Source organism: Brassica napus, chromosome A6, assembly GCF_020379485.1.
Source record: "Brassica napus cultivar Da-Ae chromosome A6, Da-Ae, whole genome shotgun sequence".
NCBI lineage: Eukaryota > Viridiplantae > Streptophyta > Magnoliopsida > Brassicales > Brassicaceae > Brassica > Brassica napus.
In genome coordinates this window covers 27,702,695-27,728,886 of record NC_063439.1, presented here as the reverse complement: position 1 = coordinate 27,728,886, position 26,192 = coordinate 27,702,695, and the positions used below count along the sequence as shown (strand labels likewise).

The 26,192-nt window shown below is 32.1% G+C and overlaps 5 protein-coding genes and 1 long non-coding RNA gene across 8 annotated transcripts; all 6 read right to left on the bottom strand.

The window, feature by feature from the left end:
• Nucleotides 1-251: 251 nt before the first annotated feature.
• Nucleotides 252-3,619, bottom strand: LOC106386387 (protein NUCLEAR FUSION DEFECTIVE 4-like). Its single transcript, XM_048781429.1, has 3 exons — nucleotides 3,198-3,619; nucleotides 1,081-2,021; nucleotides 252-1,010 (listed from the first exon to the last, which is right to left on the bottom strand). Exons 1-3 carry the CDS (start codon nucleotides 3,504-3,506, stop codon nucleotides 542-544), a joined length of 1,719 nt encoding a protein of 572 aa, XP_048637386.1. The 5' UTR covers nucleotides 3,507-3,619; the 3' UTR covers nucleotides 252-541.
• A 700-nt stretch (nucleotides 3,620-4,319) lies between these two features.
• On the bottom strand, nucleotides 4,320-8,215 carry LOC106388227 (inhibitor of trypsin and hageman factor). Its single transcript, XM_048781428.1, has one exon. The coding sequence runs from the start codon at nucleotides 6,467-6,469 to the stop codon at nucleotides 6,263-6,265; it is 207 nt and encodes a 68-aa protein (XP_048637385.1). The 5' UTR covers nucleotides 6,470-8,215; the 3' UTR covers nucleotides 4,320-6,262.
• Nucleotides 8,216-9,432: 1,217 nt separating this feature from the next.
• Nucleotides 9,433-11,865, bottom strand: BNAANNG05500D. Of its 2 annotated transcripts, XM_013826243.3 has the most exons (7): nucleotides 11,691-11,862; nucleotides 11,323-11,513; nucleotides 10,483-11,256; nucleotides 10,186-10,404; nucleotides 9,949-10,097; nucleotides 9,756-9,866; nucleotides 9,433-9,675 (listed from the first exon to the last, which is right to left on the bottom strand). In XM_013826243.3, the coding sequence occupies exons 2-7, from the start codon at nucleotides 11,473-11,475 to the stop codon at nucleotides 9,615-9,617; spliced, it is 1,467 nt and encodes a 488-aa protein (XP_013681697.2). In that variant the 5' UTR covers nucleotides 11,476-11,513; nucleotides 11,691-11,862; the 3' UTR covers nucleotides 9,433-9,614. The 2 variants fall into 2 exon arrangements, with proteins under 2 accessions (XP_013681697.2, XP_022543759.2); XM_022688038.2 differs by having other exon boundaries at nucleotides 11,323-11,865.
• Nucleotides 11,866-13,782: 1,917 nt separating this feature from the next.
• LOC111198781 lies at nucleotides 13,783-16,384 on the bottom strand. Its single transcript, XR_002652935.2, has 2 exons — nucleotides 15,326-16,384; nucleotides 13,783-14,987 (listed from the first exon to the last, which is right to left on the bottom strand). It is a non-coding gene; the product is annotated as an uncharacterized LOC111198781 (long non-coding RNA).
• A 347-nt stretch (nucleotides 16,385-16,731) lies between these two features.
• Nucleotides 16,732-17,741, bottom strand: LOC106385679. The gene is made up of 2 exons (XM_013825586.3): nucleotides 17,394-17,741; nucleotides 16,732-17,294 (listed from the first exon to the last, which is right to left on the bottom strand). The coding sequence occupies exons 1-2, from the start codon at nucleotides 17,570-17,572 to the stop codon at nucleotides 16,877-16,879; spliced, it is 597 nt and encodes a 198-aa protein (XP_013681040.2). The 5' UTR covers nucleotides 17,573-17,741; the 3' UTR covers nucleotides 16,732-16,876.
• A 1,266-nt stretch (nucleotides 17,742-19,007) lies between these two features.
• On the bottom strand, nucleotides 19,008-21,332 carry LOC106386394 (abscisic acid 8'-hydroxylase 3). Of its 2 annotated transcripts, none has more exons than XM_048781427.1 (6): nucleotides 21,028-21,332; nucleotides 20,605-20,923; nucleotides 20,124-20,510; nucleotides 19,862-20,027; nucleotides 19,557-19,776; nucleotides 19,008-19,439 (listed from the first exon to the last, which is right to left on the bottom strand). In XM_048781427.1, the coding sequence occupies exons 1-6, from the start codon at nucleotides 21,234-21,236 to the stop codon at nucleotides 19,334-19,336; spliced, it is 1,407 nt and encodes a 468-aa protein (XP_048637384.1). In that variant the 5' UTR covers nucleotides 21,237-21,332; the 3' UTR covers nucleotides 19,008-19,333. The 2 variants fall into 2 exon arrangements, with proteins under 2 accessions (XP_048637384.1, XP_013681701.2); XM_013826247.3 differs by having other exon boundaries at nucleotides 19,551-19,776; nucleotides 21,028-21,331.
• Nucleotides 21,333-26,192: the final 4,860 nt, after the last annotated feature.

Here is a 26,192-nt window from a genome sequence, read left to right as displayed (position 1 = left end):
ACTTGAAACTTCAAAATAGAGAGTATTTTTAAAGATATTCTAAAATCCAAAATTTGAAGTTTTGAAATTCCTTTTTGAAAAGCAAAAAATTTCATATTTAAAGTTATAGAATTTCTTTCCAAGATTAGAGCGAAGATGGATATCACTAGAATTATAAGGCTTGGACTGGCATAGCGAGTGAACTCGCATGCTTATTTTCTTGGTTCGTGGGTCTCACTCCATCCAAGAAGTCGGTGTGTTACATTTTGGAGGACTTCAAAGATTTATTTACTATCTCTCCATTCGTCAGGTTAATTCAGAAGTAAGTATTACATGTTGCTTCCAATGCCCTCAAAGTTACAATTCCCCATTCCAACTCACTGATTCACTGCCACAAAACGCAAAACTGAAAGCCTTCTTTATGTCCCTAAGATCTCTCTTTCTTATTATTGCTGCCAAAAATAAAAATATCAGAACTCGTGTGCACTAACAAAGCTCTGCACAAGTTTTTGTCGTCATTTTCAGCTTTTCCTTCAATATAACACGATTGAAGTTCAAATTTTCAAGAATAGAGCATGCTTGATGCTATCCGATCTTGTTCAAAACGTTGATAAGCTCTTCTAGTTCTCAGAAACAAGACAACACTTGAAGCTAGCCCAATCACCGATAAGCATCCCCACCACACAAACGTTAGGAAATAACAGTCTCGCCCCATACATATAACGGACCCGGTCTTTGACCCAGCCGTGCTATGGGATTCATAGACCAAAGCAGCTAAGAAACCGTACACCAACGATCCTATCGGTATGTTTGTGATCAGGATGTTGTGGTTAACCCCAACGCTGTTTGGTCCAAACAGCTCAGACGTTATGGAAACCGCTGCTGCGAATATGAAACCTGAACTTAGACCGATTAAAGCTGTTCCTGCTTGTAACGCTGACAAACTCCCTGATGATGCCAGCAAGAAAAGAGCGACTGTGGTTGGGAAAAGAGCAACGGCTAGCCACCCGGTTCTAGCGAAATAAAACTTCCTGCACAGTTCAATAAGATCATAAATCTTCTCAAGATGCTAGAAACAGAGGAGTGCAAAAAGGGACTTACGCTCTGATATAGTCTGGTGTTGCTGAAAGCAACCGACCAAAGAATGAGAAAGACGAATAAAGCGTGACAAGAGTTGTTGTCTCAGAGCTTTGTCCTAAAGACTGCGCAATCTGTCCGAGGTTGTTGCTATAGACAAGTCCAATCGTGCCACCGCAAAAATAAGCTATATAGTAAAGCCAGAAGTCTGATCTGCACAATAACAAAAACAGTGGATGTTCTTCTCCAAGCATTCCAAGCTGGTTTCTTCTAATGAGATTACTGCAACAGGATCTGTTGTTTTCATCTTCAATGAAACTCTTCTGAACAGGAGTAATGGCTGTTCGCAGTACTACATCATCGTTCAGCAACTGATAACCGTCGAAGCTAGCTTCACGTGTGACCATTCCTTTATGTATCTCAAGCTCATCGACATCAACAAGAATGAAACCAGAACCTTCTAAACGGAAACTAGAGTGGACTTTGTGTAGATACCAGTTACGAGCGTAGACTAGACCAGGAAGGCATAAAGGGAGAATCAAGAGAAGAATCGATCCACCAAAGAGGAGACGAGCTGAGGTTACACCAGAAGTCTTCGAACCAAAGAGAAGCAGATAAACACCGTTCAAAACCGCTAATATGTTGAGCAAGAGAAACATGAAAGAGTCTCTACGAACTCCGTCTGGTGGGAGAGGCTCAAGAGGCGGTTGGCGAAGAATAGGGATGAGAGCAGCGAAGGAGACGATGAGAGGTATAAGGGCGTTTAGGAGAAGGTATAGCTGTGTGGAGATAGGGTTGATTGCGTTGTAAGCAAGAGTGTATAAGGCAGCACTAACGCCGTTGAAGCTGACTGTGAGAGAAAGCGCAAGTGATCTGTTTGCAGGGAAGTTTCTGATGCAGAGCACAAAGCAGACTGTGTTAAACCAGCAGATACTTAGCCCAGCTAATAAACAACACAGAAACACCTGCCACAACATTACAGAAACCATACTTAGCCATAAGTAGTATCTGGGACCGTGTCACAAAGTTAAAAATCATTTCTCCCAAGAAAGTAAAAAGTTTTTAAATTGGCTAGGCTCACTGCTAGATAATTCAAATAATTTCCTACAGCCATAATATTTTTTATGTGAATTCAGTATTGTATTCATCACATGACAGAGATCCTCCACTGTCTACTCTTCAACAAAGAATAGTTCCGAATGTAAAGGAAAAACAGTATTTAAGTATTTTTGGTGACAAAGAGAAAAAATATTAATATATACACAAAACAAAACTAAGATCCGATCACAAGAAACTATAAAGATTCTCGATATAGTCATCAAATCCACGTTTAAGCCGAAACAGGCCAAAGAGAATCACGTGCCAGCAAACAGTCAAATGAAACTTCACTTCTGAACTACCAATCCACCAGTCAACTATCAACAAACCTTCAGAAACTTCCAAATCTTGTTTTCGTCTCATGTGCAACCAAAAAAAAAAATTATAATATAAAAATACTAAAACACTACTCTGATTTTAATACATTAAGTCGCAAACAACTGAAACAAAATGAAAGATATACACAGAAGAGTTTCAAAGATATAAGAGGCTTTTAAACATGTTCCCTATCAAACTCATTCCACCTGCGAAAACACTAAATCATTTTTATCATAATGCTAAGAGTCTTCCATCAACATGGTTCATATTAATTACTCTCTCTGTTTCATTATAATTGTCGTTTTATATTTCGGTACACAGATTAAAAAAATAATTAATTTTGTACATTTCCTATAAAAAAAATATTATTACCTATACACCTAACCATATTTCAACCAATAGAAAAATAAATTTTACATTGAAAATCGAAAAAGACACTTATTTTGTAGGGAAAAAAATTCTCTAAATAGACACTGAGGAAGTATTTATCTTTGATAAATTTCTTATATTTCTGTAAATATTGTCAAGAAAAATGATGTTCTTTATTAATCATCTATCTACAAAGCTGAAGAAAAGGCTACATTACTTAACGCTGAAGAATCAAATACATGTTTCAACAATCAAGATTAGCTTATAACAATAATAAAAAAAAAATCGAATTGATTCACCGATTAAAACAACAGAGACATATAATAATAAATGCTTAAAAGAAGAAATGATTTTACCAGGAAGTACGGCAAAGAGATAACGTTAGTGATGACGAGCCACTGGACACCATACCCAACGAATCCCATTGTCGCCGCAGCGAAGAGAACCGTCCAGAGAGGGAAATACAAAAGCGCGAGACCCGACGACCAGCCGAAAACCTTGCCGAGATCGGAAGCCACGGCGAGGTAGTTGAGCTGCACCTGAGATATCCCTAGAACCGATTTCAAATCCGACGAGTACGTCGAGAAATCGAAATTGGTGCCAGTGAAGGCTTGAATCCAGATCGTCGCCACCAGAATCATCCATTTTCGCGACTGTCCCGCCATCTCTTTCAACTACCACCACCGTCGTCTTGGTGATCTCCGAGGTTGGTTGGTTCCTTAATCACTGGAGATTATTGTTTTTTTTTTTGTTAGCTGGTTTATAGAATCTGAGAAAAACGGTTCAAATATATATTTATAACAAAAGAAAACAGAATAAACGAATCATCATATACAGACAAGAGTGTTGTGTATTGGCTTACGTGGCGGTATTTCATATGAGGTGTAAACCGAGTTGGAATCAATTTTATTCGGCAATCGAATTTATTTGGTTTTTTATTTTGGTTTCGAAATGTCTACTACGATTTCGGTTTGGGCAAATGTCAATAGCACCTTTTGAAGTTTATGTCTCAAAAATAGTACTAGAAGGAGAAAGTCACAAAAATGACATTTATTAAAGGGTAAAATATCCCTAATACCCTTGGTTTAAATTAAAAAAATAAATAAAAATAAATAAAAATAAAAATAAATAAAAAAAAAAAAATTATAGTTTCAGATTATATGTTTTCAGATTCGAAATTTTTATAAATTTTTTTTGAAATTTTTTTTATTTATTTTTTCAAAATTTCTTTTTATAATTTAAAAATACTTTTTGAAACTGTTTTTAAAATTTTTATTTTTTATTTTAATATTTATTTTTTATAAAATTTTAAACCCTAATTCCAAAACTCCACCCCTTAACTCTAAACCCTAAGGTTTGGATTAATTAACCCAAGGGGTATAAATGTATATTTACCTCTTTAATGAAATCTATTTTTGTGACTTTGAGCCTTGAGTGCTACTTTGGGAACAAAAACTTGGTTTGGTGCTATCCTAGTCTTTTTCTCTTTCGGTTTGGTATTATATTAAAAAGTATTGGAGGATAATGATTTATAGTTTTTTTTTTTTTTGAAACACTGATAATGATTTATAGTTGAAATATAATACTTAAATTAATGGGTTTATTTGCTAAATAGCAAAAAAAAAAATTAGATTTTGAGATAGAGAGTAGAGAGAGATAGGAAGAGAAAGTAGGAGAGAGGGGGTGTTTTTAGTTAGTTAGTAAATTTTGTTTTTTTTTGTGTCTACTGGGTGCAATTACCCTAAACTAATTAGGCTAAAGGTGGATCTCGAACAGCAACAAATCGTGTGAAGTAGAAGTATAAAGGGTGGCCAGCATTTAGAATTTCGTTTTCAGATATTGAAAAAAAAAGACCGTTATCTCTTTAGTTTCGTCGGCTCCCAAACTACGACATGGTAGTTATATTTCTTATCACTTTGCTTGCAGATTTAGAAGTTGGACCGGAATGGCGGCTTGGTACTTGAATCTGTAAGTAGAGGGTCATGTGTGGTGGCGTGCAGAGCAGACTCAAAAAGTAGGTGGTTTAATGTCCTTTTCTCGTCTATGTGAATTTTAGAGGTTAAGAGGCATACCATAAATCATAAAATGGATGTGTATTCGTCAGACCAAGTCAAGAGTTGAGTGTTTCTGATCCTCCTTGGTCGTCTATGGTTATGTCTGATAATGGAAGGGAGGTGCTTCACATTGGACAAGCAGAGCTTCAACTTATACAGGAGAAGATGCTCCTCCGGTTTTCATAGACAAAACATGGAGAGATTGAAGCTTTTCTGCTTGATCAAAAAAAGAATTCTGAGAGTCTGAGACCTATTTGTCATCACGTTGATAAATAAAAAGTATGAAACTGAACCAAAAATATTAGTTATAATGTTGACAGTGTAAATATGTGGTGGTGGCCTATTGAAAATTGATTATTTCCAGATAATTTTATATATATGTTACATATATTAATATACTATACAAAAAAATACTTTTTTTATACAAAGAGGTTCATTTCTTTGTTTTACTTAGAAAAAATTCCACTTGAATCTCTAACTAAATTTTATTAAGTTTTTAATATCCAATTTTTTGCTATCTGGTTTAATACTTAACTAATTATTTTCATTTTAAGACTTTAAACTTAACACTATACTCATTTTAATACTCAAATTCTGTTGATTTTAATAATAAATAGTAATAAAATTAAACAAAGTTTAAAATCTCTAAAATTTAAAAGAAAAATATTTTTTTAAAAATAGTCTTAGTTTAAGTTTTAGGAAATAAAATATTTCAGTTTTAAGATTCATTTTTTCATCAAATTTTAAGATTCATAAAAGCTTGATTTTGAATGAAAAGATCATTTAGTTTAAAATTTCAGAAAACAAAATCTTAAAAATTCTTCCAAAATTTTGCGATTATTTATACTTTAGGTTCTCTTATTCCTAAAACTTTAATAAAATTAAAAACTGTAAAGAGATTTTCCTGAATTTTGGTGATTTAAAAAAAAAAATTCTGAAACTTATAAATATTTGATTAAAATGAGAAAAATTGGATATTAAAATTAACACAGTTTAAAAGTTAATGTACTAAAAGCAAAATAACTGGTTAAGTTATCAAACTAGAAAACAAAAAGTTTGGATATTAAAAACTTAACAAAATTTATTTAGGGCATTTTTATGGAATTTTTCTTTTTTATAACAAATTTGTTTTGAAGATTTTTTTTACGTATTCTAAATACTTTAAAAAGTGTTCGTCTAGATAAGAAGAGTAGTTTAGAAAAGATATAACATTAGTAAAAGATAAAAAAACACAACAATGTTTTTATTGTTCAGTAAAAGAAACATATTATAAACTTGATGATACAAGATTATATAGTAGAAATATCTCTTATATTTCTGTTTTATTCAGGAAAATTGTTGAAATTTAGAAAGCATAAAGGATGAGGCTATCCAATAATAGGTGTGTTGGTGACTGGACCGTTGGGGCAATTGTCGCTCGGAACATAGAGGACAACACGATTACAACAATTGATGGATGGTAGATAGACATCTTCAGGATATATAAAAGCAGTCACATGTGGATTATCACTTTCTATCTTTTTCTTTGCTTCGATTCCGCTCACTCCTTTTAGCTCTGGCCACTCCACCTTCATTCCTACAAAGACCAACTACAAATGCTTAATATTTTTGTATTACAGATGGTATTAATGTTTTTTTTTTGAGAAAAAGATGGTATTAATGTTGGTAAATACATATTTGGTTAATTAGGATTTCTGCACTACGCTTCAAATTAAGTTGTCTTATAATATACCTTTGGATCAACGATCAACTTTTATTTGTTATTTTTCAATATTTATACTAAGAAATGATTTTTATACAGTTTTAAACCTTTCATAATCATCATGTTTATTTTTTTATTAAAAGTCATATTAAATTATCAGGACCATTGCCTAAATAAATTGATATGATCTAACCAAGTCTAATAAAAATTTACTCACTCAGAAATTCATATAAGATTTATAAGTTAAATAATGTTACTAAAATGAAATTGAGTTACAACATAAAAGTGAAAGAACAATAATACATTTTTTATTAACACTGGATAAATAAAAATAAAATGAAAAAGAAAGGAAAATTGTAGAAAATTATTTTATACTAACTTTGGTTTCATATTTGATACTATTAAAATAAAAGTTACGATCACAAGTTTACAAATTATAGTTTACCACTATTACTGTTATTGAATACTGTCATCATTCTTTTCTTTACTAAAATTGTAAACTTAGTACTCCAAATGAAACTGACTCGATTTGGAACACAAATACTAATTAAATCAACGGTGTGATATTGATATGTTAAACCAATTGTTCGATTATCATGAGTAGAAATACTATAAAAGATACATGAACATTACCTGGGAAGTGAGACTGGCATGCCCTACCAGCACAATCACAAAAGTCACATCGGGGACCAAGAATTGGACAACTGTTTTTCATTTTGGGTTTTCACTTTCGTGAATTTCTACTTAACAAGGTGATTGATAATCTTTCTAACGATACTCTGAAACTATTTTCTCAGTCTACGTAATGATGAACTATATATAAAATCATGTATTGTTCTATCAATTAAGGAGCTTAACAATGAGTCAACGAAAAATGATCAGACTGTATCTCCCAATAATGAACGAGTTAATCGTATCATATATTAATTAAAGACATTTCCCATTATTTTTAGACACAAATCAAAACAGATATGTTAGTTAATGATACGCTGATTTGATATGAATCGCGAATTATCTTGACTTGAACTGTTAAATGATTTTTCCCTATAATGAATCTCATATATTTAACATTGATCCCTTTGTTTGTCACAAATTATTATTTGTTGACTGGTGAAATGATATTTTACCATTACTTTTTGGTATAATATATTTATTTTTTTACTGGAATTGAATTTTTTTTTTTTAAAGTGTAATTTTTTTATATTTCTACTAATATAACTTATTAACAATGATAAATGACATCTCTTAATTATTTTAAACATATTTATATTTTAATTAAATTACAAGTCATAATATTCACCAAAAAGAAAGAAAAAAACTAACTATATATATAATATTAGCATAACTAAATTATTATATTAATATAATATGTTAAAATAATTTTAGTTTGTAAATTAAAAAAAAATAAAAATGACTTTTCACATTCATGTAAATTTATATTAATATATCTAAATAATTGGAAAATAGCAAATGATATTTTATATTCTTTTAAAAAATATTTATATGAAGAGTAAATTTCATTTTTAGATATTAAATAGTATGGTATATTTGTAGATGAAGATTAGTCATCACCAAAAGAGATATTTTAATTAGAAGATAATTAAAAACTTGTAGATTATTTAGTGGTTTGTTTACATATTTGGAATAAATAATAAGAGTATGAAAAAAAATTGAAAGAATCTATAATTCTATACTATTATAACAGAAACACTTTTTATCTACTAACAAATAGTCTAGGTTGAACCATTACATAGATTTAGTTCATATTATTTTGTCATATATACTAATTAATTGTTTTTAGTGGTTAATATTTTTCCAATAATATTATAATAAAACATTTTTGATCATATTTATAGCAAAACTGAAACTTCAAAATATGGTTTTCAATTCGAAAAAATATATATTTCTATAAAATTTTATCTTAATGTAATTTGACAAATGTTCTAAATTTATATTATTAAAATATAGGCATTGCTTTTAGAATAGTATTGATATTATGTGATACATAAAGAATATGTCAATGACAGTAATGAAAATGTAAATTTGTAAATAATTTAATGATTTATAAATTATGATTAAAATACAATTATATATAGACCGGGAACAGGTTAGTGCTATTTTGTGCTATTTTGTTATTTTAGTATAACTATTTAAATTAGTTTGATTATTTGTGTATTAAATGTTTACCTATATTTATTAACTCATATAATAATTTATTATATGCTATTTTGTTATTTTCGTATAATTATTTAAATAATTATATTAATAATATTTGTCCATTTAATTATTAAGATAAAATATAATTGTTACATGAGTTATTATTTGTGTATTAAAATATAATTATTAACTCAACTATATATATATTACACATATTTAAAAGCACAGATCAAAATCTAGTTAATAAAGTTAAATGATGATTTGTTAATTTTGTGTACTACTTGTTTAGGTGGCTTCAAGAAAAAAAATTATTTATAAATTGACCGGGAACATTAAGCTTTCGATTTTTGACCTAAGGGCATTCTCATTGTATAGTATCTGATATCGTATTTATTATTTTAAGTAATTAAAAACTGAAAACTAAAACACAAATAAGAGAGAGAAAGAACAGAAAAAAAAACACAAAAGTTTTTGTTTGAGATACTCGACAAGAAAAGGTGAGTTACTCTCACTACACAGGTTGCATTATATGGCTTAATTTTTCCAGTATTAGATTTTAATTCAATAATTACATTATATTAATATACTATTATTTTGTTTAGAATCCTATTTTAAGTGCTCTTAAAGATAGGCGAAAATTGCAATCAGAGGCAAAGATGCTCATGAAACACAACAACATCAGTAAATTTATCAATTAAGTACAGAAGTTTAAAATACAGGAAGTTTGAATTTTGTTGTTTTTTGTTTTCAATTGAAAGCTACAAACAACAAGCAAAAATACAACATTTAGATTCAGTTCCAGACAAAAACCAATGAATGTTTTTGGGTCTTTTGCAGAATCTGAAACTCTCATACTGTAATCAGTGTAGTTCAGGTGATGGATCATGTCTACAAATGTCTCCACGACATAGAGGACATACTCTGCATTGCCGCGAAAGCATCATCAGATTTCACGAAAAAAGAAATCGAAAACATTGTCATCACAAATCCAGATTTCATACCTGTGAATCTCTTTAAGCCATTTATCCACACATGTTCTATGGAATTCATGATGACAAGGAAGTGTCCTTATAGTGTCTCCTTCTTCATACTCCACAAGACATATATAACATCTGAAAAATTACGGCAAAAAAATGTTTTAACCATAATGACTCGACATATTAGTAAGTAAAAGAACCAGTTAGTAGATATTACTGTGAGGAATCTTCGCTTTGTGATTTAGTATACTGTTTTATAGGTAACAAGTCCACAACGTCGTTAGGTGCAGGAACAGATCCTATTGATGATACTGATGGTTGTTGAGAGGATAATACAACAGATTGCTGATGAATTTCATCAAGAACCTAAAAATGAATACACTATAAAACCTTAGCATATAGCGAGAGAGAACCGTGTGGCAAGAAGTTGTTACTGTGAAGACATGTAATATACCTCGAAGAGAGCTTCAGCTAGCAATACTATCCTTGAGATGCTAGCTCTAGCGTTTGTTTCATCGGTTGTTGGTGTTGTTGTTGTTGTAGTGGAACCACGGTTAGTACCTGCACGGCATGTGCAACGACCTGCTTGGTCTAGACCTGATAAGACACAAGCCCTATCATGATGGCCTGTGACACTCTCAAACCGGCTTCCCAATCTTTGAAGAGCACGAACCTGTTACATCAGTTGATTAGATCTTTAGTTGAACAGAGAAGACATCAAAGAATGAAACAACTAAACTAGTTTTCAAACCTGAGATCTAATTCTCCTCCTTCTCTCAAGGAAATCTGATCGGTGTTCTAATAAACCTTGATACCTCCCTTCTATGACAAGAGGACTTGTCGTCTGTTGATCTTGAACTCCGAATAACGTCCTTCTAATGCTAGAAGCAGAACGGTTTAGTAACGACGTTGAAGTCACAGGAGTATCCTCCGCTGCTGCAGTGTTATCAGCAGGGAAGAGATCAGTATCATCTTCTCCCTGATGTGAAGGACGGAATGTGAAATCAGAGAGTGAAGACCGGCGAAGAACTCTGTCACGGAGACGTCCAACACTCAGAGTCCTGCTAAAACTAACATTCCGATCAACGGAAGGTTCACGAACAACTTGTCTTTCCATACCATTCCCTACTCTCGAAGAAGAAGAACGATCTTCTCCATATCGCATGGCATCAATGTCTCTAACCACATTGTCAATCACAGGGTTCCTCGGAGACTCAACTCTAGCAGGTTGTATGACAGATACTTCTCGTGGGTAAGTAGTGTTGAAGGATCTAGAGCTTGAAGCTCTGCTAAGTCTGGAGCTTATGTTACCAGGAAGGAATTTGAAATGCGAGAAAACTCCACTTGGAGTGGGAGATTCTTGAACCGAACCGCCAACGTTGCTTACAGCTGCTTCTTCTTCAACAACAACACCACAATCATCATCAAGCTCAAGCTCGTTTTTATCTTTCAGTTCTTCATCATCATAACAATCTTGTGCATCTCCCTGATTCAAAGATTCCATCCTCCTCCTTCCGTTACATACCTGGAGAGATCAAGACTCTTAGTTATAAATCAAGATATTGATAGGCACTAAGGATGAAAACGAAACCTGATGATCAACGTCATCGTCACTGTCGTGAGAAGTAGAAGCGAGGCAAGAAGAGTGAAGAGAGCAAAGGAGACTCATTGGTTTTCTCCTCCTTCCTCCACCACCACCAGGTTCCGTAGAGGCTCGGCACGATTTGCTCCGCCCAGATCCCATCTTCTTCCCTCTTCAAAGCAAACAACTTTTAGCTAAAACTACATCATTGCCACAATCATCAAAATCAAAACCAGCCATTCGAAATCTCCAAGTTAGAATCCAATAAAGATCGAAACTTTCTCCACATCGAAGCTCGAATTCGACATTGACGATGGAGAATCGAAATCCCTAATTATTGAAATTTAGATCTGAATCTCGATCGAGAGAGTAAGTACCTCGAAATGCGAGGATATAATGTTTGTAATGAAGGAGGGAGAGAGAGAGAGAGATGCTTTGATTGAAAGGAAACGTTTTTAGGTGATCGGAGTTATCGAAGAAGGAGACGAAGCACCTATCTGCGATAGAGAGAGAGAGAGAGAGAGAGACTTTTACGGGACGAGTGTTGCTGTTCGAACGAGAGGGAACACAAAACCAACCTCCACATTTCTTTTTCTTTTTTTTTCCCTTTTTTCAAATTATTTTTTAACGTTTCTTGGCTTTTGAATTTTTTTTTTTTTTATCTTTTTACTATCATGATTGGATTAACGACTATAATTAAAAAATGTTATTGAAACGGTCATAGTGGTGGAAACAAAAACTTAGCTGTAAAGACCAAACCAATTAACCAAGCATGAACTACTTCTCGAAAACCAAAACAAAATATAAAGAGGCAAAGAACACAACAAGACATAAACTAACGGATATCTACCATTTTTTAATACAGGAAAATAAAGGAAACACTCGAAATTAACAGAGTGGGAACAGAAGCAGCAGACGTGGGACTGCAAAACTCATAAACCACAACCAGACGGGGAAAATGCAAACGAGAATCTAAACTCATATCCAGTTTATCTTCACTCAAAGAGTTTAAATATAGGACTTTGCATCCCCACAAGAAATTGAACTTATTCTTCAAGAGGGAGGTTAGCGATGTTAATCGGGATGGCCTGGCCGGTACAGTCCAAAATCCATAAGATCTGTAAATATTTGAGTTTTATCTACTCCAGCCTAACATTCACACAATTCGTAAATATTTGAGTTTGATCCAATCCAAACTTAAAAAAAAGTTTAGGCTTACATACTAAAGCCGAGTCCGTTTTTCTAGATTTTTTAGAATAATTTACTATTTAATAGTATAGCTGACATTTTTATCATTCTAAACATGTAAATTTTCATAAAAGCAATAATTTCTGAACTATTTTCTTTCAAATATAAAATCAAATTAGATATAACAAGACTTAAAATAATCTGATGTATAATTAAAACTAAATATATAGATAAACAACACTAATACTTAACGAAGTATGTCTACATGAAGAAAAAGATACAATTTAAAATTTTGAAATGTGATTAATGTAATGATTAAAGAGTAAGGTAAATTCACATCTTTCGCATTTTCTTTGCTAGTTCTTGGATCAAAATATTAAAACACTATGCCAATATCAGAAATAGCTTCGACTACAAAAACAAAGCTTAACTAAAATTAAAATTTTAGGTTTTGCGAACCAGCTTTATCCTAAACGAGCTTAAACCCAAACGGATTTAATCCGAAAAGTTCATTTTAAGCGTTTATAACTAAGCACAAACTCAAAAATTTATAGGACGGGTTCAGGGCACTGAGATTCGGCCTAATTGACATTGTCTAAGGTTAGCTTTATAACAACTGAACCATAAAGATTAGTGGAGAAATTTGCTTATTCTTCTTAACTAAGGGACTTGTTTTTTGGTGGAGAGAATGCGATAACTTCTTTAGATAGAGAAGATTGTATGAGACTAAATGAAATGGCTAAACCAAAAACCCCTCCAGATAGCTATCACTTATATTTATTCACTTATAGCCAACCTTCTCCTCTTGTTCAAGGATCTATTTACTTTACAGACTTGGACTACTTTATAAAACGTATACATGGTGAGATTTAACATACAATCAATCTCGCATGTCTACATTGCTAAAGTTGTGGTTCTTAAAATTATTTGTATGTTTTTGCAGGTGACATATACAGAGATAAAGAGTGAGTAGAAATCAAAATTGAGTGATAGAAGTTGTAGGGTTTTAGGGGATTTAAAGCAAGTCGTTGCTTGAACTTTGAAACATCAAAAAAAAATTTACCTCTTCTTCACAGGGACTAAATTTGATATTAGATATGTAAACCCCTACACTCTATACGAGTAACTAATTATCACATTTTTCATTGCAAATGTTTAGGTCTAAAATCTAAACCTCATTCATAATTTATTTACTTTTAAAATTATACAGGCGAGTCTTATACTGGTTTTGGTTTTAATTTTTAAATATAGTTAAATGCAATTATTCTGAACCCATTCAAGTAGAGCATCTACTTTTTCAGATATATATTGGCAACTTATGCTTACAAGTAGTCAGTCATTGGTAGGTACAGAGAGTCCATTTTTAAATAAGATGCTCTCTTGCACACGTTTTTTTGTTAATTAAAAATAATAAAATGAAAAAAAAATGTTTTTTTACCTCAAAAATAATACAGGTAAAGAGGAGAAAGAAAACAGTGTAATAATCTAATATTAAGCCCTTAGGTTGGAGTTCGGTCCTGTCCTTGAATATCATTGTTTGTACATGGCGACAACTGAAGGATTAAACCGAATTTAGTCAGTAGTTAAGTATATTTTCAAGAAAAAAAAAAGAACAAAGATATTAGTTAATGGGTAATTGACGGGGCAGGAAGTGTTGCACCTAAAACCTTTTGACTAAATTGCTCGAATCCGATTTCAATGATGTCATTTAACTTTGGTCCAAAGTTACATACTCCCTCCGTTTTTAAAAGATGTATATTCTAGATTTTTCACATATATTAAGAAAACTCATTAAATATGCATTGTTTTTTGTGAATAACAATTTTTCATAACTTTAAGCCAATAGAAATTCAATAAACACTATTAATTTTTTTGAAACTTACAATTTTTCATAAAATCATACATTGAAAAAGTAAAAAATGTATCTTTTTAAAACAAATTTTTTTTCCAGAACATACATCTTTTAGGAACGGAAGGAGTATTTTTCTTGTACTATTACAGACATATTCTGATAAGATTCAGATTTTTCAGCATTGTATTCTGATAAGTTAGAAGAGCATAGAAGAACTTAGAAATGGATGGTTAGTAATTTAACCTTAAAAATTGTGCGTTGTTAAATCCGATCAGGCAAGAACTCCTAAGCCACAACTGTGATTAAAGCAACACCAAAAGAAGATTATTCAAATTATAGGAAACTCTACTACTAACGGTGTGTTGACATCAGAGAAGAGAGTATATAAACGAAACCAGGGGTTTAGAGGATTAAAGCGTTTAGCCATGCGTGACTTTTATAATTAAAACAAAGGTTTAAAGTAATTTTAGGGTAAAGGAAAAAAGAATCAGATTGACAAAAATAAACCCATACTCACCTTCAAATAAAGTATTTCGAGTGCAACTACATCTTTCTCCACCTCTGTTCAATCCAGCTTTATTATGTCATTCACCAAAAAGATTCTCTCGGTCATACATTAGCAACAATCATAATCCTTCACAATAACCAACACAGACACGTTAACACTATATGCTTCTGTGCATCATTTTGTTTCTATATTTACACTATCCAAAAAGGAAACCATTAATATTATTCGGAATAAACCATTATCGAAACCAAAACGAATCTGAAAAAAAAAATGGAAATCAACTTTAATTTCTATTAAAAGATTCTTCAAAACTTGCTAAAAACCATAATAAACTCGAATCCGACAACATAATGAACCTTCTTACCGAACAAGATTCAATTTCATGGTTTCTAAACAAACAAAAAACCTGAAAATCAAATTCAGATGACCAAGGTAAACTCAGAGATTCAATAGAAGGAACTTACCTGAGATTCAAAAGTCTCAACACCCCCATTAAGCATAAAGCTTCGAGATTCAGAATCAGCACATGAGTGTGCATCACAAAAATCTAACTCAAAGAACCAATCTTTAACCTATGAATAATTCAAATACGAGATCTATAGCTAAGAAACACCTTAGATCCTGAAATTTTAAGAGCATAGCCATTAATCATCATGCGTCAAAACTAAATAAAAGATTAACAAAGAAGAATAAATCCCCAATTACAAGATATTTGATGAGTGTGTCAGATCTGAAAGTTGTAAGACTTTTTTTTCTTTCACGTCGGACTCGGATTCACTTGATACAAGGCGGGATCCGATCCCTGCTCACAAGCCAACCATGGAAAGCCACGTGGCGGTGTCAGCCAATCAGTTCCCGACCTGCACCAAGCGAGTCAGAGGCCGCCGTAACATATTTGGTCTCCTCCTCGGACCTTCTCTTCTCTTCTCTCTCTCTCAATTGAAAAGATAGAAAGAAGAAAGAGAGATAGAGAGACAACAGTTACCATATCTGGCAAAGATTTGTTCTCTCTAAATCTAAATATCGTGGATAGGTTAGCCTCCATTGATGTGTATTTAATGAGAATAACAGACCATTCATGCATAGACGCGTGTCTTCTTGGAAAAGTCTTCTCCTTTCGCACCAGTCCTGTTTCCCGAGATTTTAACTAGATTTGGTTTGAGTGAAAAAGAAAAGTAAGTACTATTATTACGCCAACTCTCACGTTACTCACGTGGAACGGTTGTTTGAACTTTGTTTTGTTTTTTTTTTGGTAAAAGAACTATGTTTTGGTTTGTAATCTTGTTTTGTATATCCTTTTATTATGTTAAGTTAAAAAAAAATCCAGTAAAAATGTTAATCATGACAAAAGATGCATATTCAAAGCAATTACTTCGGGTTGCTTCCACAAGAAATATAACTTCTAATAAAAATTTCATTTCCAAGCATTATTCTCAACATAGTCTTCTTATCCGGTAACCATGCCAAACCTTAGAGCATCATTATCCCTAATTTTTTAGAGCGGGGTTTTTAGAGGAATTTAAGAAACTGTTTTTTAATTTTTAACTAAAAAGTTAAGAAACTATTTCTTAAGGTAATATATCTTAGGATCCGGCTCTGGTCAAGGCCCAAAACTTCGTTAATCCAGCGTTTTCTAAGTCCAAGATACAATAAGAACTCCTAATTACATGTAAAATATATTACAATTTACCTCCCACAAAAAGTGGTTATTAGGTAAGTGCCGTGACGCAAGTGTTTATGCTTTCCACGGCTAAAAGAATATAAAGTTTCGATAAAGTAACTTTATGTTGTAAGGATGAAAAATAAGCTTCCTTCGTGACAAGAAAACTCCAATATCATGATTTTTCTTTTATGTTCTACGTCTTTGGGAGAGAGGGCAAGATTGTTCATTTGATAATATTATGAAACAGTTTATTACATTTATTTTAGAAAAATAAAAAACCGGCCCCAAAAATATTTTTAAAAACTAATTAACTAAGTTTAAAAAGAAAAATCAAATGAGAGACAAAGAGTTCCTAATGCTTATGAGAAGAAGTGCAATGAGATGGGATGTAATTATGATCAGACGGTCTAAACCTAAGCTCACAGCTAAGGTTACATTCGAACTTGACCGATCCTACTGGCCCGACTCGCCATCGAGCCTTTGACCCACCTTTAAGTTCGAAAACAATCACATCTTGTTTAATCGCGTAGTCTATGGCTTGCTTCATTTGTGTACTCAATGGTATTGGAGATGACTGAACCACGTAATGAGAGAAAACTGATTTCTCTTTAGCAACTACGAACTCATCCTGTTTTAAATACGCTATTATTTTACCTTCGTAGCTTAGCTTAAAATTGGTTTTATCAAACAAAGCAGGAGTCTTAGCATTATCGTTCTCTGCGCGAATCACAATCGTTAACTGCGTCTGCATGACTCCAACTATATCATACCTGGTTCAATAAAAGCAAAGAACACAAGAAACCGATCGCTAATGCTCAAGATTTCAAGGAAAAAAAAAAGAAAAGGAGGAAGAGTTGTGGAAAAGTTACTTTAAGAGGTCGAGGTGAGCATACTCAACACTAATGATGGGAACTCGCGGGTGAATGACCATGTAACCAACGAAGATTACAATGCCACCAATTATCACAGCAATAGAGATGATGGCACAGATGATGCCCGCACACCAGATGAAAGGGCTTGTAGCATGGGTAGATGACAATCTGGGCATTATTATGTGGTTCTCGGACTGGGGTTTTGGTTAAGGATTTAATGAGACAGCATCCAGGCTGGGACCAAGTTCTTGGCTTTTTTGGTGAGAGGTATGAGAGAGGATATAGGTTACTTAACACTAATTGGTGGAGAAAGCCTTGGTATCTTTCTTTCCCTTGGTGTAAAGGCGAAGAAGTAACTTACATAATTGTATAAAGCTTGTAGTCATCAAGAGTTTAAGGAATCTTCTAATATAGTGCCTTATGTGCTTTTTCGTTATATATAAAAGATAAATTCTTAACTTGTAAGTGTTAAAAATTTGCTTTATGTTTATATGTATATTAGAATATTAAATAACAAAGCATATGAAGTATTTATCTATATTTAATGGTTTGCATATACCAAAAGGTTCATGTTACTTTTATGTCTCTCTACATGGAGAACCAACATTAATTCTCTCCTGAGGCTTAAGCAAGGAACTTCGAACTAGCCAATATGATAATGCCTACAAATCTTGAGATATTGGTTACCATAAAGCTGTTCTTTACCCGAAAGAACTGAACTCCAAAACAGAGTGCTAGAAGTGCGAGTGACCAACAACGCCATTTTAAGGGAGACAGAACTTCCTCGATCGGCCTCTTCCACCACAGTAACCATAATCCAAGTTTAGGTAGTAGCTGCGGTTCCGCCGCTGTAGTTTGTTTGTGCAGCGAGATGTGCACCTTGACCTGGTTGAAATTGCCTTTGGAAATGGTTACAAAATGCCTGAAATAAGGATGAAGAGAAGAAAAAGGTCCATAACTTTGTTTAATGATTTTTGTACACAAAATATCATGGAAAATTGCCAAAAATATCACATTCATAATACCACTTTTCATGTTTAATTTAACTATTTTATCTTCATTTTTATAAAGAAAAAAAAATATTTATAACTTTAGGGTAAGCTAATCTAGACTTAGGGTTTAAAGTTGAGGTATATGATATGATTTTTGGAATGTGGAGTTTAGTATTCTAATATATATAAAAATAAATACTTTAAAAATTGTTTAAAAAATATTTTCGAATTTCATTAAGAAGTTTTTAAAAAAACTTTCAAAAAAGAAATTTCAAAAAAACAAATTATAAAAAGTTTGAATTTGAAAAAATATAATTCGGAAACATTAAAAATGTTTTTTTTAATATTTTTATTTATTTAAATAATTTATTTATTATATATATAGAACAAGGGTATAAGAATTTTTTACATTTTAATAAAGTATGTATTTTTTTAAAAATGTCTCTTTAGTGATGATAAACATGAACAATAATACCAACAATGTGGTAAATATGAAAATTCTCCAAATATCATACATGGAAAATTTAGTTAGTATTTGTTATACGAAATGATAAAATAAGTTAACAAAATTAGTTATTAAACAAGAATTTGTTGACAAACTGCAAATTTTGTTGGAAACTTGCCTTGAACATTATTAATTCCATAAATCGATATACATTACATCGATAACAAAAGAATTTACAATTGAGAGAAATGACATAAAAGAACAAAATTAACATTAATTAAACTTCTCTGTAACCTATTTAATCCTCTACATTTCCTAAACCTAAACAAAAATTTCTATAAAGATAGAATATAACTGAAATCTATGTACACTTGAGAGTTCCGTTTGTATTTTTTTTCTTTCTTGTTCCCTTCTCATTTTGTATATTGTATCTCTCAATATGGTAAGAATTCATTACTTTCTAGCTTTCGAAGGCTAAAAGGTATTCCTGTAATTTATTTTCACATGTCAACCTCTGGTTTTCGTTCCAAAGCAATAGGCAGTCCATTCTGAGGAAGAGCAAACGGTCCATACTGAATTTCGTCACTTGGTCCTACGATTGACCACCTGAAAATTACCAAAAAAATCACTCATAAGAAAAAGAAGAAAAATTTTCCAGAAGAAGATTAACCCAAATATGTTTCAAGTCTACGTCAAAAATGACAATTTGCAACTAACTTGTACTTAGTGGTGAGGTGATGGATTAGAATGAAGATTTCAAGTTTAGCTAACTCATTTCCCGGACAAGAATGGATCCCATTCCCAAATGGTATGAATGTATTCGGCTTCGGCGCAACTTCAAATCTCGATGGATCAAATTTTCCGGGATCCGAAAAGAAATCAGCATTGTGATGAATGTTTCTGAATAGTGGCAATACTTTCCATCCCTTTGGTATCAAGTATCCTGTAGAAACCATGTTACTTAGCATAAGTCACATGTAAGTAACACATTGGTATAGACATGATCTAATATTATGTTTGTTAAATACCTTCATATTCGACATCTTCTACAGCTTCTCTAAATGTGAAAGATAAGATTGTAGCAACTCTCATTGTCTCTTGGACGACTCTAGAAGTAAGTGTCATCTTCCTTGTGTCTTCCCAAGTGAGACCCTCTCCTTCCTTTTTCTCTTTCCTTATCGACATTTGTTCTTCCTGTTTTACCCAACAAAACCTCATTAACTTATGAAATTGCCACTCCTTTATGAGACTTTCCATAAGTGTCCTTTTTTTTAAAAAACATGTACTTACAGTGACAGCTTCTAGGACAGTTGGATTATCTGCTAAGTACTTGAGGATCCACGTCAGCACACTCGCGGTCGTGTCTCTTGCCGCGAAAATAACTCCGATTATGTTGTCGGAGATTTGCTCGTCGGTTAACCCTTCTTTGTCTTCCATGAATGATCCGAGAAGATCTTTGTGCGTAGACTGGTTTTGTCTTCTTTGCGATAAGATGTTAGCGAGGATCTGAGCTAGCTCCTTGCGAGCTTTCATGGCTTTGTGGAATAGTGTTACCGGGAGATTGATCGGCATCGAGTTGTAACCTTTCTCAAGAATGTAGTAGCATCGTTTCAGATCTTCTCTGTACAAGACTGCGTCTTCTCCGAGTATCGAGATCAACGCCACGTTGAAAGTGTACTGTTGATACAAAAAGATCGTGTCAGAGACAGAAACAGAAACAGGGGAAGCTCTGTTTTTAAGACAAAGAGTGACGAAAGATGTGGAGGCTTACTGTTTTCATTTCTTGGTAAGTGTTGAGTTGAGTTCCATCCCAAGAACTGAGTGATTCTCGAGCGATTGATTCAATGTTAGCGACCATGTTCCTGACTGAATCAGGCATGAAAGCTCTCAAGACGAGCTTTCTGAGTTGAGCATGGTAGTCTCCTTCGTGGAAGAAGATGGCGTGCTTTCCAAGCATCCTCTCTTTGCTCGCCGGAAAAGTTGGTTTAAACAAATGAGACTTGGTAACCAATACGAATTTCGCTGCTTCAGGGCTCGAGATCATCACACATGGACATCCTAACACATGAGTCTTGAACACCGAACCGTATCTGTTTTACCATATAATAAATAAATAAAAAGTCAACTTTTCTGTTTCAGACAGCAAATTTTTAAATTTAGTTTTTTTTTTTTTTAATTGTGTGCAAAGTTAGACCTTCTTTGTTTTGATGCGAAGAACACATTAGGGTCTTGCGAGTAAAGCTGGAATGTTTCTCCGACGTAAGGATAACCCATTGTTCCCGGAGGAAGAGGGAGTTGCGAGGAGGAGCTACGGCGGGATCCGGCGACGGAGGCTATTAGCCGGAGCAAACAGAGAAACAGAGCCGCCACAAAGAGAGTGAGGAACATGCTGGAGAAATCCATTAATATAAGTTTTTGATCAAAACCCAATTCGTCACTTGAAATATCTTTGTGGATTTTCTCTAATGGAGGTTTGTTTGAAATGGAGAATCAAGTGGGAGAGATGATTTGGTTTTATAGGCAGTGGAGGGGAGAGAGGACTGGGAGTTTCCTAAAAGGAATTTTTTTTTTGTCGAGCCAGCTCATTTGAACAAGAGTGACGAGCGCACGTGTCGAAGAGCATGCAGGAGAAGAAAAAAAAATAATAGCGCGTGAGATTTTGACCAGAATTAGCCATCGTTAATTACTTATATTACTATAATATGTTTTTTAATTAGAATAAAGTCAAGGAAAGGGGCAATTTGGCTCTTAACTAGCGACAAAGGAGAGGTAATGGGCGGTTTTAATTAAATGTTTGCCATGTTTATTGAAGGCTACACCTACACTTCAAGGATTATATAACTAGTTTAATTTGTAGCTCCAACTAAGTAGTAACCTCTTGTGTTTATCTGTACTTAAGATATTTTTAGAAGTAAAAATAATCATTGAGATAAAGCATAAAGAATAGAAATGGTTGATGATACATGTACTTCTAATGTTTGGTTTTAGTAGTGTTTATCTATTTTTAATCTGTTGAAGATGGTATATGCAAGTTGAAGGATGGTATATGCAAATAACCACACGCGCTACATACACGCATACTAGTTTTTTTTTTTCTGAACAAAATACGCATACTAGTTAAGTTTGATAAAAAAGCTCATTTAAGTTTGATAAAGCTCATAAACCACCTTTGAGTCCAATACTAAAAATACTTGACAAACAAGGATAATACTAAACATATTCTTTTAAGTTCAAATGTTTGTATCACTCAATATATCATAAGATTCATGCCAAATTTAGTATTGCTGTTTGATATGCTTTATTGTGTATATAATATAAATATAATATATATATATATATATATATATATTAAATCAACTGCAAATCTTGGTTTTAGCAAAAAAAAAAATGTAAAATATGAAAAATAAAACTTTATTTGGAATGAATAAAACTATAAAAAATCAATTTATAAAATAATATATTACATAAACATATTTATATTGACGAAAAGAACGATATAGTTGGTTAAAATCACACTAGAAAAAAATCAACACACCCGACCTAATCGTACTATAACTTGTTTCATGTTAATTATTAGTAATAATCCATAAAAGCAGTTAAGCAAAAAAAAAAATCCATAAAAGTACAATAAAAGCCATAAATTGAAACATAAACACTTCTCTATGGTAAAAATCTTCCCACATGTATAAAATAGCACAAAATAGTTTTGTTTTAACTCCAACATATAAATTAACATTTCAAAATAACATAAATTATTATACATAATATTTGTTAATTTAAATTAATTTGTAATAAAATCAAACCGTATTAATTAAATTAGTTTAAAGTTTAGATTATTTCATTATGAATGGTTTTGATTTCATCGGTATGAAATTTATGATACTAAAAATAAACTGGTGATGCTATGTTCAAGAAAAAAAGTTCGTTTACTTTAGTTATTTAATAATAAAACTTTTTTGTAATTAGTAATTTTATTTTTTATACTTTGTCGCCGGCAGAAGTTCATCAGTTCTCCTTATTGCGGAGAGGTTCCAGCTCACATTGCGGAGTTCTTGTCCTTTCGGAGTGAGCTGGCTCGTTGCAATGCCGAGGGGACAGTAAAGCCCAAATGTACGTGTCTCCGAGACCTCTGGCTCTAGCCGATACCTTAAATCTCAAGAGGTTCATTGTTTACAGATTCTAAAGTAGTTTTTGGTTTTTGAAACCAAAATCAAGATTTTAAAGAAATAGATTTCCTATAATCTAGGGAAACTAGTTTTTTCAAATAACTGTTTTTCTCTGAAGTTTTTATGGTTTTTTTCAAAATCCAACGATAGTTTTCAATTTTTTTTTTAATTTAAACTTTTTCTACATTTATGCATTAACACATGAAAAGAAATAAAAACAATAACTACTATAAAAAAAATCAGCTATAGTAAAAGTCTTTGTTTAATAATATAATACAAAAGTAAGTTCTATTACGAACAATTTTAAAACTTGTAAATAAAATAAAATTAGTTATTTAAATTTATTTTTATGTAAGGTTTATATGTTTTTTTGATAATCTATTTTTTCTTAAAAAACAAATAAAAAGTCTCTTGGTTTTTCTCTACGACCAAAAAATAATTTTCTTTTTAAAAAAAATTCAATAATTTTAGTTATATTTTTGTGACATAAATGTTATAGAAAATTAATTAATTTTTTAAGTCTATATATTGTAAATTTGTTACACTTTAATTTATTTTTGTGTTTACAAAATTTAGCTATTACCTTTATATATAATAGTTTAATAAAATATAAAAATATACTCACGTATAAAAATTAAGTCTACACATAGAATTAATTTTCATTTTAAAATGGATTTATGACATAAATATATGTATTATCAAATTTATGTATCTATGTAGGAATTACGATAGTTTTAGTTTGTATTTATATTTTTTATAATGTTATTAAACAATTTATATGTCTTTTTATGACAGTATTATTATTATTTTAAAAGAAACATTTGGCTAATATTTTTATTTTATTAATTTTAAAAGGAAATCCCAAAACTAAAATCAAAATCTAAAACAACCAATCATGTTTTTCAAAAATAATATCTACTGCAAAAACAACAACCAAAAATCAAAAAATAAAATCTAAAAACCAAAATCCAAAATCTAAAAACCAGAAACCAAAATCTAAAAATCAGTAAAACAATCATCACCTTAATATGATAAAAGAAGTGAATGGAATAACCATGTGGTCATGAAACAAAAGACACAATACAAAACATTCAGGATTAAATATTCATGATTATATATCACTAACAGTAAACCCACTTGTTACTAATTTGATTATTCATAAATAATAATCTCTCTCCCACGTTCACCGTGCATTACAGCCATATATTGTTAGTTTTCTTTGTTTTATTTTATTTTGCTAAAATAGTTAGTTTATTAATACCTTATACGAATTAGTCAAAACCTACGTGGTTGACATACAAATTATTCAAAACCTATGTGATAAGAACTTAATTATATTATATGTGAATTAAGTTTGACTTTTATTTTTTCATCATACAAGTAGGTTTAAAATAGAAATATGATCAACTTCATTAAGTATTTTAGGTTTGAGAACGTTTTAATATCCATTGACTTTTGTTTTGTTTCTATCTAATGTCAACTGACTTTGTGCCTGTAAAATAAAAACATAACTATTTTCTTGGAGGATCTATGACCAAAGACTTTGAGTATTTATTTGCCTACTTATAAATTTTAAAATTTAGTCTTTAACTATTACCAAATATCTTGTAAGATTAATACATATATTCAGAAGTAGTATTATTTTAACAACAATTGTAACTAAAATATTTTTTAAACATACTAGTTACACCATTTATGTCCCACCATGGATAACAGTTTGATACACCAGATATTGTGTAAATCACGACTTTTTTTTTATCAGTTAAAGAATTCTAACTTTTATAAATAGGTTCTTGAAATCTAAACTAATATGTGATCATGTTATAATCGATAAATAAAACATAAACCTATTTTTTTCTTAAAAAGCAGCACCGCACGAACACTATATATATAAAACTACACACACTTTGACGCAAAATTAAGTTTGAATTTGAGACAGTCAAAATCAGATCAGATCAATAAACTTATGATCAAAACAGAGTTCAGTGGTATTTGTCTTATCAAGGTTGTGTGGCCTCCTTAATCCGCTTACAAGATAAGGATATGTGACTTTTTCATATTGAAGAAATATCTACATCTCCACGTATCGTTTAATAATTACAAAACTCATAAACTCTAAAAGTAGAGTAGGGACTTATGGTTGGGGAAGCTGATCATAGACCCATTACAAATTTAATGTTTCTTCAACAAGAAACATATACGCGGTCGAATAAATATGATGCATCGTTACGCGGCCGTAGATAGCGTCTTCCCTGCTCGTGGTACGTCGTACGTAGTCGCGGTACGACTTCTCAATTTAATTTAATTATAATTATATACTGAACTATTATATGATATCTCATATCTCTACTGAATTTAATTAGTATCAAACATGGCGTGCAATCATGCTGGGTTTATTACATCGTAAATGAGAATATTCAAACGGACAATTTCATAAAATTAATATACTAACCTACATGCTTTAAGCCAAGCGTGTGGTGTAGCAGTAGCGTTTTTCTCCCCTTAGGTTAGGGAGATAATCAAATTTAGTTTTTTTTTTTTTGACAAAGAAGCAAATCAAATTTAGCATTATATTAGTTATATTTCTCCAGTGTAGAATTTATCCGGATACAAAAACAAATTATATATGTTGTTTTCTTATATAAAACTGGATTAATGAGTTCATAATTTTAAAAATTATAAACGAAGCAAGGCAACAAACAGGGACGGAGGCAATTAGGAAGGAATGGGGTCAGCTGCTCCACGTTTTTTGAAAAATATTTGTTTTTACTTAATAAATTTGTAAAATACTTGTTTTTATATAATAAAAATTGTACCACATGCACAACAAAAACCCTACGTTTTAACCATCCGAAGCTCGATTTTCTCTCTCCTCTAACTTTCTCTCTAAACGCTCGATCCTTTGTTTGTTGCCGTTTGCCTCCGGCGAGTCGTGCCTTCTCCGACGCCGGAGGGCTCCTCCTAGTTACCCTTATCTCGTCTTCTTTTTTGCCCTTCTCTCCCCCTCTGGTTCCCCGCCGATATGTGGTCGTCTCTGGAGGTTTGAGCTCTCGCCGGCGGAAGACCTAGGCTGATTCTGGCGCTGGTTTGGTCTCTGGTGACTCTGCGAGGTGGGTGTGTAGTGGCAGGTTGGAGGTTGTGGTCGGCTTTTCGGGTTGGGTTCGCCGGACGTTCATTTTTTCCTTTAGATCTA

What these genes read in the sequence shown, in the direction of transcription:
- LOC106386387 (XM_048781429.1), bottom strand. Translation starts at nt 3,506, where the DNA reads ATGGCGGGACAGTCGCGAAAATGGATGATTCTGGTGGCGACGATCTGG. An exon ending in TCTCTTTGCCGTACTTCCTG is followed by an intron (nt 2,022 to 3,197) that starts GTAAAATCATTT and finishes ATGTTGTGGCAG; the next exon opens with GTGTTTCTGTGTTGTTTATT. An exon ending in ACACCAGACTATATCAGAGC is followed by an intron (nt 1,011 to 1,080) that starts GTAAGTCCCTTT and finishes TGAACTGTGCAG; the next exon opens with GAAGTTTTATTTCGCTAGAA.
- LOC106388227 (XM_048781428.1), bottom strand. Translation starts at nt 6,469, where the DNA reads ATGAAGGTGGAGTGGCCAGAGCTAAAAGGAGTGAGCGGAATCGAAGCA.
- BNAANNG05500D (XM_022688038.2), bottom strand. Translation starts at nt 11,475, where the DNA reads ATGGGATCTGGGCGGAGCAAATCGTGCCGAGCCTCTACGGAACCTGGT. An exon ending in ACGATGACGTTGATCATCAG is followed by an intron (nt 11,257 to 11,322) that starts GTTTCGTTTTCA and finishes TGATCTCTCCAG; the next exon opens with GTATGTAACGGAAGGAGGAG. An exon ending in CAAAGCGAAGATTCCTCACA is followed by an intron (nt 9,867 to 9,948) that starts GTAATATCTACT and finishes GTAATTTTTCAG; the next exon opens with ATGTTATATATGTCTTGTGG.
- LOC106385679 (XM_013825586.3), bottom strand. Translation starts at nt 17,572, where the DNA reads ATGCCCAGATTGTCATCTACCCATGCTACAAGCCCTTTCATCTGGTGT. An exon ending in GCTCACCTCGACCTCTTAAA is followed by an intron (nt 17,295 to 17,393) that starts GTAACTTTTCCA and finishes TTATTGAACCAG; the next exon opens with GTATGATATAGTTGGAGTCA.
- LOC106386394 (XM_013826247.3), bottom strand. Translation starts at nt 21,236, where the DNA reads ATGGATTTCTCCAGCATGTTCCTCACTCTCTTTGTGGCGGCTCTGTTT. An exon ending in AGAAGATGTCGAATATGAAG is followed by an intron (nt 19,777 to 19,861) that starts GTATTTAACAAA and finishes TGGTTTCTACAG; the next exon opens with GATACTTGATACCAAAGGGA. An exon ending in CACCTCACCACTAAGTACAA is followed by an intron (nt 19,440 to 19,550) that starts GTTAGTTGCAAA and finishes GGTAATTTTCAG; the next exon opens with GTGGTCAATCGTAGGACCAA.